General features: G+C 39.5%; 1 protein-coding gene across 1 annotated transcript in view; it reads left to right on the plus strand.

Moving 5' to 3' along the window:
* ZFAND4 (zinc finger, AN1-type domain 4) overlaps nt 1-10,654 on the plus strand; it is a 90,720-nt gene that overhangs the window by 35,142 nt on the left and 44,924 nt on the right. Inside the window, 1 exon segment of the mRNA XM_006897717.1 lies at nt 7,473-7,498. Within this exon segment, the coding sequence (XP_006897779.1) occupies nt 7,473-7,498 (26 nt within the window).

Genomic DNA, 10,654 nt, shown 5'->3' on the forward strand with positions numbered 1-10,654 from the left:
CGAATCCACAGGAGCCAAAATATGACTTTAATTTCATCCCACCTGAATTTCAGAATCATCTCAGGAATAGGTTTGAGGCCTTGAACACTAATGAGCGAAGACCAGATGAGTTGTGGGAGGATGTTAAATTCTCTGATGCATAACAAATAATTGTGAAGGCCATGGCCTGAATAAGGTGCACCTTAGTCTTTAGACTAACATTGTTGCTTCTCAGTACTCTGTAGAGGTCCCTGACAACACATTTACCTAATACAATTCATCTTTTGATTTCCTGACTGCTAGTGCCAAAGCACTAGTTGTGGAGCCAAAGCAAGCTGTAACTGTTAAAAACCTCATTATCTTCTCCATTCAACATGGTGCTTCCAGTTGGCCCAGTGGTGAGAATCTTTGTCTTCCTGATACTGAGCTTCAATCCGTATTGAAAACTACAGTCCTTGATCTTCTTCTGTAGCAAGCACTTCAGATCTTCCTCAGTTTCTTATAAAACAGTAGATTTTTTGGGGAAAATAGTAGATCTGGGTTTTGGCATTACAGAAAGGGTTGAACCTAAAATTGAGGTCTCTTTTCAAAACTTAATTCTGTTTCTTGAAAGTGGACAGATCCCTACTTCTCCGACTTCATTTTCATGAACTGGAAAATTGTGCTTGGGAAATTTGTAATACATCTGAAATCAGAAAGAAAAAAACTAAAGATATTTTAGTAGACAGCAGAAAATGTAGGTATCTTTGTTTTTTGTCTTAGTCTTTTAATATATATGTATTTTTTTCCTTCTAGTTTAGTTACAGATTTCAAATACAAATTTGAACAAATTCCTTCAATTTCCTTCACCCCCACATCAAATTGTACAACCCAATGATTAATCCCCCTTTCCCCCTGCACATCCACATCCCTCTGCTTCCAGCCTCTCCCACCCCTTCTGGATTCTTATACTCATTCTCCAATAATGATTTTGTACAGTATTTTTCCTTGTGGGACTGAGTTAGTTCACTCAGCATAATGGTCTCCAGTCCCTTCCAAACCCCAAACCAGAATGCTCATAAGAGACAAAGTGGGATCAAACTTAGAAGCACTAGTCCAATGTATAAAGAGACTGACAAATACAATCAGAGGATAAAACTGATGCATGGGACCTTCTAAAGATTAAATCTCTGTGCACATCAAAAACTTTTTCCAACAGGGTGAAAAGAAAACCTACAGACTATGAACAAAACATTTGGTAATATCATCTCAGACAAGAGTCTTATAACAAAAGTTTACAGAATCCACCTGGGCCTGCACAAGAAAAAGACTGATAACCCAATTACAAAATGGGCAAAAGACATGGAAAGAATTTTCACAGAGGAAGATATTCAAATGGCAAATAGATACATGAAGAAATGCTCCAAATCACTGGCAATAAGAGAGATGCAAATCAAAACTACAAAGAAGTACCATCTCACTCCAGTAACAGGAGCAAAGTTTAACAAGGCAGCAAGTAATAGATGTTGGAGAAGATGTGGCGAGAAAGGAACTCATAATCATTGTTGGTGAAAATTGTAGGTATCTTTTAAGATTTTATGTTCTCTGACTTACTATGACTTTTATCTTCTTTCACTATTGTTGTTAGGTGCCATAAATTTGCAAACAAATCTTAACAACCCTATGAAGAACAGATCTGAACTGTGTCCTATTCTGTGCCATCTTCCAATCCAGCCTCTACCTCTAATACCATATTCTTCTTTCGTTTATAGGATTTTCAGAGATCTGTTATTTCAGGAAAGAATGACCAATTCTGATTCCTAGACTGTCTAAATCTGGGAACTATACAGAAACCTGTTCATGATGGGTGACTTTTCTCGCATTTGGAACACCAGTGGCATAGCTTCTAGCATCACAGTCACCCACAAGTTACCCCAGTACAACAAACGACAGACAAATGCTGTACTAATAAAAATACATAACCAAGCTAGTCACTGGTATTCTCATGATGATTGATGACACCAAGTCAACTACAACTGAAAGCAACTCCGTGAACAATGGTTCTGAACCTATCTTAACGAGTCTTCCTCTCTTTTATTGACATTTCACATTTCTAAGCTTATTGTCTTTCTCCAAGGACCAGCCCCTCCTAACAACATGCTCAAAATACATGGGACAAAGCTTCACCATCCTAGCCGCCTAGGAGTTCTATGGCTATTAATTCTCCTGCACATATTTGTTTGTTCTCTTGACAGTTCAATAAGTACGTATTCTACTATAAATATTGGCTAAGACATTATTTTACTGATTTCTAGAAAAAGATAAAGTCTCTTCATTTTGCCTGAGGAAAAGCATATTAGGCAGAACATTTCCTCACCCTCACCTCAACTTTTTATTTTATACTGATTTACTTACAAATTCCATATACATTGTTGGTCACACTGGATCTTTCCCATTTCCTTGGAATCCACCCTTCCCTCTACCTATCAAATTGTGTAATCCCATGATTATGCCCCCAACCTGTCCTCATCTCTGTGTTCCCACCATCACCTTTAGATCCTCATACATGTTTTACTAGTTATATATTTCTACAATAATTATACAGTATTTGTCCTTAGAGGATTGAGTTAGTTCACTTAGCATAATGCTCTCCAGTCCTTCCCAAGTGATTTAAAAAAATCATTGCTCCTGCGTATTGTGTAGTATTCCACTATGTGAATGTACCATAATTCCTCAATCCATATGACTGTGATTGGACATTTGGACCGTTTTCATGTTCTTGCAATGGTGAATAATATCACTATGAAAATTGATGTACAAGTCTCCATTTGTGCATCAGTTCTTATTTTCTAGGGATATATTCCAAGTAGTGGAATAGCTGGGTCATATGGAATTTGAGAAAATAACCATCAAAGAGGGCACTCTGGTGTCTTCTTGTTGCTGTTAAATGTCTTTGAATCACCTGTGACTCATAGCAATCTGGTATCTTAGTGGTATGGAATAGTGCTACCAACCCAAAGGTATTTGGTTTTAATCAACTAGCTACGCCATGGGAGAAAGATGGGAAGTCTCCTTCCATGCAGCTTACTGCCTCTGAAAACCCTCTATGGGGTCAGCTGTGGGTCAGTTACATCTCAACAGTACACAAAACCAGCAACTATAAAAGAGAAGTAGGCAAATAAAGCAAAGAATGATATTAAAGTTAACTAAATTTAATCTCACAAAATAAAAAGCTATTCAATTAAGGTTGCATAGTGGAATGTTCTTGGGGCGATGGGAGAGATGCGGAGGGATTGTGTACCAGGGAGGGAGTTTTTCTTTTACTTTTCAAAGAGAGGAGCGAACTGGGGGTGGGGGGGAGGGCTGGGCGGGGAGAGAAGTGCAGCAATGAATGAATGGAAATCCAAAATATCTGTAAATGTTCATTAAAATAAAATAAAATTTAAAAAGTTTTAAAAAGAGGGGGGGGGAAAGCTATTCAAAGGGGGAAAGTTACTTCTAGTCTGAAAAATAATCTCTATTCTCAGAAGTCTGGATTAGCTAGATCCTCTACATAGAGTAATAGAAAGGTGCAGTTAAGGTATAGTCCAGGCCTTGTTATTATCTGGGAGTGTGAATGGGGAAGAAACTACATTGAATAATTGATTTCCTTGTAGCTATTGGGATGAGAGCCCTACATTTTTACTGACTTTAGATTGGAGGCTGCTTTCAGTTTCCTTTTGATCAACTGACAACTACTTTAAGGCTTTATTTATTTCTGCAAAATCATTTTAGTCTTTCCCACACTCAAGAGAAGGAGATTGTTGAGTACATGCTCATCAAGAATTAGAAATCATGGGGACCATCTGGAAATTATGTCTACTACAAATTGCCATGTTCATGGAAGAAAAATGGTACTGTATATGGTGGGGGGTGATGGAGGTTTCCAGAAGAGCATACCCGCATAAAGTATATGTTGATAGTTAACTTTAATGTGTCAGAATCCACTTAGATGGGGAAAAAATATGGCATTAACGTATGGGCTAAAAATAGAGGAAAAGTGAGAAGTAAAGTCCAAAGTCCTCGCTTAGTGTCTGACTCACCTTAGAACTTCTTTACATTCATCTTTTCACTTGTTGGTTTATTGTTGTTAGGATTTTCTTCTACAGAAAAAAATTTACTTAATATCTTTCTCTTGGCTATTTTCTGAAAGGGTGAAATATAAGTTCCTTAATTTAGCATATGGAGTCATTTACAACTTGCAATCATCAATTTTTTTTCATGTCTCTTCTTTATTGTTGTTATGTGTGATTGAGTCACCTGCAGTACATAGCAACCCTATATACAGCAGCTCTGAAGCCAGCCCTGTCTTGAGCCAGTCTCATTGACACTGACACATCAAGTCCCATTGCCCCAGTTACTGTATCAATCCATCTCATCCAGGGTCTTCCTCTCCTGTGCTGTCCCTCCACCCTTCCAAGCATCATGTCCTTCTCCAAGGACTGATCCCTCCTGGTCACATGCCCAAATTCTGTGAGATGGAGCGCCAAAATCCTAGCCTCCAAAGAGAAACTTGGTTTTACTCTCTCCAAAACAGAACCTATTTGTTTTCTTGGTGGCCCATAGTATACTCAATACTCTTTTCCAGCATCACAATTCAAAAGAATCGGCTCTTCTTCTATTATCCTTAGTCATTGTAGATCCAGCACACCATAGTCTCTAGACTAAGTCTCTATATTTTTCCCAATGCAATTCATCTATTGATTTCCTGACTGCTTGTGTTGTGAGTGTTGATTGTGGCGCCAAGCAAGCTGTAATTATTAACAACCTCAATCTCTTCTCCATTTATCATGGTGCTGCCAACTGGCCCAGTGGTAAGAATCTTTTGTCTTCTTGATGTTGAGCTTCAATCCATATTAAAAACTACAGTCTTAACTTTCTGCAGTAAGCATTTGCATTTCATTCATGTTTTAATGCTATAAAATAATATTATTACTTTTATTTTTAATTCCCCTCAACTATTTTAAAGTATAAAAACTTCCCTTAGATTGTAGGTTATATAAAAACTGAGAGATACAATGGGAGTTGAATGTAAAACTAAGTGAAAACTCATAATATACGCTGTTCTGACAGGGCTTGGAGGAACTCTTGTGACGCTGGCTCTTAGATGACTTTTGAGTCTGGAACTGAACTAGCTGTTGTGGCACATCTTGCTGCCAGAGAGTGAGCTACTCTATAAGGTGAAATATCTACCAGAGAAGGTTCTAGACCCTTGGACAAATAGCCACAAAGAATCACAAGGATGGTGTTTGTCCAGGGATAAAACTCAAGCCGTAAGAAAGGAAAAGATGGATGAATGAGTGGAACAAGGAGAAACAGAGATAGTGGGTGGAATGATAATATAGTGTGGAGATTGTAATCAATGTAATAAGACAAAGTATGTATTAATGGTTGAGTAGAATATCAACCTACTACCAGGAAGCTTTCACTCAAACACAACAAAAAACTAAAAATACGTAGGAAGGAATGTTTTTGTTATGTAAATTTGAGTCAGAACCAACTCATAGTTGACTCTCCAGTGGGTTTTCAGAAGCCATAAATCACACAAGAGGAGATTGCCCGTCTTTTTCCTGAGGAACATGTGGTGCATTAGATAGATACCCTTTCACTGGGTTGGTAGTGTAGCTCCTTACAACTAGGCCACCAGACTTATTTAAATGTTAACTTGTCTGTAAAAGTTGTATAAGGCTTGAGGTTTGGAGCAGTATAATCAGATTTTAGGCTGAAATATTTGCCCATTTCTTATTCTTATATAATATTATTAGATTAAAAAATTAGAAAATGTGTTTAGCACTCATATTTATTCTTATTCCATCAATTACCACCTATATATTTAATGAAAATAATTATTTGCAGTGCGGGATGACAAAGTAAAATATTACAATGAAATGTGCAAGGAGTTGGAGTCAGAAAATCAAAAGGGCTGAACTCACTCAGCATTTCTTAAGCTCAAGGAACTGAAAAACAAATTCAAACCTAGAGTTGCTATAATCAAGGATGCTTTAGGCAGAATATTAAATGATCCAGGAAGTATTAAAAGAAGATGGAAAGAATATACTGAGTCACTGTATCGAAAAGAATTAGCAGACATAGAAGAATTTCATGAAATAACATATGAGCAAGAGCCTATGGTGATGAAGGAAGAAGTTCAAGCTGACTTGAAGGAAATAGCAAAAATTAAGGCCCCAGGAATAGATGGTATACCAATTGACATTTTTCCGCTAACAGATGCTGCCCTGAATGTGCTCACCAAGTTGCACCAAGAAATTTGGAGAACAACCACTTGGCCAGCTGACTGGAAGAGATCTATATTTGTTCCCATCCCAAAGAAGGGTGACCCAACAGAGTGTGGAAACTATAGAACTGTATCATTAATTTCACATGCAAGCAAGCCTCTACTGAAGATTATCCCAAAACTACTGGAACAGCACATCAGCAGAGAACTGCCAGAAGTCCAGGCTAGGTTTAGAAGGGGTCGTGGTACTAGGGATATTGTAGCTAATGTTAGATGGATCTTAGCTGAAAGCAGGGAACACCAGAGGAATATATATCTGTGTTTCATTGATTATGCAAAGGCGTTTGACTGTGTGGACCATAACAAACTGTGGCTGACTCTGAGAAGAATGGGAATCCCAGAACACTTGATCGTGTTAATGAGAAACCTATACTTGGAACAAGAGGCAGTCGTCAGAACAGAGCAAGGAAACACCGCATGGTTCAAAATTGGGAAGGGCGTATGCCAAGGATGTGTCCTGTCTCCATACCCTTTCAACTTGTATGCAGAACAGATTATCCAGGAGGCTGGGCTCTGTGAGGAGGAATGTTGGGTCAAGATTGATGGAAGATCTATCAACAATCTGTAATATGCAGATGACACAACCCTGCTTGCTGAAACTGAGGAGGACCTGAAGCGCTTGCTGCAGAGGGTCAAGGACTGCAGCCTTCAGTATGGATTGAGGCTCAATGTCAAGAAGACAAAGATTCTCACCACTGGACCAATTGGCAGCATCAGGATGGATGGTGAAGAGATTGAGATTGTTCACAGCTTTAGTCTGCTTGGCTCCACAATCAACACTCCTGGCACCAGCAGCCAGGAAATAAAAGACGTATTGTGATGGGAAGGTCTTCTGTTAGGGACCTCTATAAAGTACTGAAAAGCAACGGTGTGTCTCTGGAGACAGGTGCGTCTGGTACAGGCCATGGTCTTTGCAATCACTTGTTATGCATGAGAGAGCTGGACAATGACCAGGGAGGATAGAAGGAGAATTGATGCTTTTGAGCTTTGATGTTGGAGAAGAGTGCTGAGGGTACCATGGAATGCTAAGAAAACAAACAGATTCATCCTAGAGAGGGTTAAACCGGGCTGCTCCTTGGAGGCAAGGATTCTGAAACTTCCTCTGACATACTTTGGACATGTTGTTAGGAGAGACCGGTCCTTGGAGAGGGACATCATGCTTGGGAGAGTGGAGAATCAGCGCAGGAGGGGAAGGCCCTCTGTGAGGTGGATTGATTCAGTGACTGGGGTAATTAGGATGTGTGTATGAGAGATGGTGCGATTGGCACAGGACAGCAGAGTTTAGGGCTGTTGTTGTACATAGGGTTGCTATGAGTCACAAGCGACTCGACGGCACATGACAACAATATTTGATAAGCATTTGTTTATGCATATACTGGTTCTGAAGCACACTGCTTTTAGGTCCTTTCTATTTGTTTGTTTATAGCTTATTCTTGGCATATAATGGACAATAGTTCAGGCATGATATGTTGTTGTAGTATATTGTTCTGTGCCCTTGAGTTGCGTATGACTCATAACAACCCTCCGTACAATAAACCTAAACCCTACTCTCTGCTGTGCCAATATTACTGTCTTTAACACCCCTACTCCCATTACCCCAGTCATGGAATCAATCCATCTCACCAAGGGTCTTCCTCACTTGAGCTGTCACTCCACCTCCCAAGCATGATGACCCTCTCTCCAAGGATTTGTCTATCCTTGCAACATGTCCAAAGTATGTCAGATGAAGCTTCAGAATCCTTGCCTCCAGGGAGCAGCCTGGTCTCACCCTTTCTAGGATAAACTTGTTTGTTCTTTTAGCAGTTCATGGTATATTCAATCCTCTTCTGCAGCACCATAGCTCAAAGGTGTCAATTCTCCTTCTATCATCCTTAGTCATTATCTAGCTTTCTGATGCACAACAAATAATTGCAAAGACCATGGCCTGAATCAGGCACACCTTAGTCTCCAGAATGACATTGTTGCTCTTCAGTACTTTGGACAGGTCTGTGACAGCAGGCTTTCTCAATGCAATTAATCTTTTCGTTTCCTGGCTGCTGGTACCAAGCATGTTGATTGTTGAACCAAGCAAACTGAAGCTGTTAGCAATCTCAATCTCTTCACCATCTATCATGATGCTATCAGTCGGTCCAGTGATTAGAATCTGTTTTCTTGATGTTGAGCTTTAATCCATACTGGAGGCGGCAGTCCTTGACCTTATGCAGCAAGCACTTCAGGTCCTCCTCAGTTTCAGCAAGCAGGGTTGTGTCATCTGCATAATGCAGATTGTTAATGAGTCTTCCTCCAATCACGATGCCACATTTCTCCTTATTGAGCCCAGCCTCCGGGATAATCTGTTCTGCATATAGATTGAAAATATATGGAGATAGGACACATCCCTGGCATACACTCCTCTCAATTTTGAACCATGAAGTGTTTCCTTGCTTTGTTCTGAAAACTACCTCTTGGTCCAAGTATAGGTTTCGCTTAAGCACAGCATCCTGGTCCAAGTATAGGTTTCGCATAAGCACAATCAAGTGTTCTGGGATTCCCATTCTTCTCAGAGTCAGCCACAGTTTGTTGTGATCCACACAGTCAAATGCCTTTGCACAGTCAGTAAAACACAGATAGACCTTCCTCTGGTACTCCCTGCTTTCAGCCAAGATCTATCTAACATTAGCTATGCCCACTTCTAAACCCTGCCTGCACTTCAGGCAGCTTTCTCTTGATGTGCTGTTCCTGTCGTTTTTGTATATTCTTCAGCAGAATCTTGCTTGCATGTGTTATCAATGATATTGTTTGAGAATTTCCTCTCTCTTTTGGGTTACCTTTCTTTGGAATGGGAACAAATATAGATCTCTTTCAGTCAGTTGGCCAGGTGCTTGTCCTCCAGACTTTTTGGCACAACTTGGTGAGCACATCCAGGGCAGCATCTGTTTGTTGAAATATGTCTATCGGTATGCCATCAATTCCTGGGGCCTTGTTTTTTGCCAATTCTTTCAGAATAGCTGGAATTTCTTCCTTCATCACCACAGGACAGACTCTTGCTTATATATTTTTTTCATGAAATTCTTCTGGGTCCACCAATTCCTTTTGGTTCAATGACTCTGTGTACTCTTTCCATCTTCTTTTAATGCTTCCTGAAGCATTCCATATTCTGCCCAAAGCCTCCTTAAGTTTTGCAATATGAGGCTTGAATTTGTTCTTCAGTTCCTTCATCTTAAGAACTACTGAGCGATTTTGGCCCCTTTGGTTTTCTGACTCCAGCTCTTTGCATATTTCATTGTAAAACTTTACTTTGTCTTCACTGCTCTTTGAAATCTTCTGTTCAGCTCCTTAATTTCTTGATTTCTTCCCTTTGCTTTGGCTTCTTGGTGCTCTAGTGCAATATTCAGAGTCTCTTGTGACACCCATCTTGGTCTTTTCTTCATCCTCTTTCTTTGTAATGACCTTTTGTATTCTTCCTGGAAGATATTCTTGATATTCTCCTACAGCTTATCTAGTCTTCGCTCATTAGCATTCAAGGCCTCAAACCTGTTCCCAAGATGGTTTTGAAATTCAGGTGGGATAGACTTAAGGTCAAATTTTCATTCCTGTGGATTTGATTTCATTTCCTTTGTTTCAGCTTGAACTTGCATATGAGTAGTTAGTTGATGGTCTGTTCCACAATCAGCATCTGGCCTACTTTTGACAGCTTATATTGAAGTTCTGAAGTGATTCTTTTCACAGATGTAATCGATCTGATTCCTCTGCGTATCATTATGCTTATTATCCACTATACTGGAGAGGAAACGGTGCAGAATAATGGGGTTGCTTTCACACTTAAAAAAGTAATGTCTAGACATCTTAAAATACAATGTTGTGAGTGACAGGATAATATCCATACATATACAAGGAAGTCCAGTGAATACCACCATCATTCAAATATATACATCAACAACCAGACACAAACAGGAGGAAATAGAAGATTTCTACCAATTTTTGCAGTCAGAGATCGATTGAACATGCAATCAAGTTGCATTAATAATAATGGGTGACTGGAATATAAAAGTTGGGAACAGAGATGAAGGATCAGAAGTTGGAAAATATGGACTTAGTGACAGAAATGAAACTAGAGATAAATGATAGAATTTTTCACAATCAATGGCAATTCATTGCAAATATATTTTGTGAGAAACGTAAATACAGGCTATACACATGCATTTCACCTGTTGGTATGCATAGGCATGATATTGTTGTTCTTATGTGCCGTTGAGTCACCTGAGACTCAGAGCAACCCTATGTACAACAAACCCATACCCTTCTCTATCCCTTGTCAGTCTTACTGTCTCCAACACACCTATCCCCATTACTCCAGTCACTGAATCAATCCATCTCATCGAG

This window comes from Elephantulus edwardii, unplaced genomic scaffold (genome assembly GCF_000299155.1).
Source record: "Elephantulus edwardii isolate Elephantulus edwardi_28Jun2011 unplaced genomic scaffold, EleEdw1.0 scaffold00213, whole genome shotgun sequence".
Classification (NCBI taxonomy): domain Eukaryota; kingdom Metazoa; phylum Chordata; class Mammalia; order Macroscelidea; family Macroscelididae; genus Elephantulus; species Elephantulus edwardii.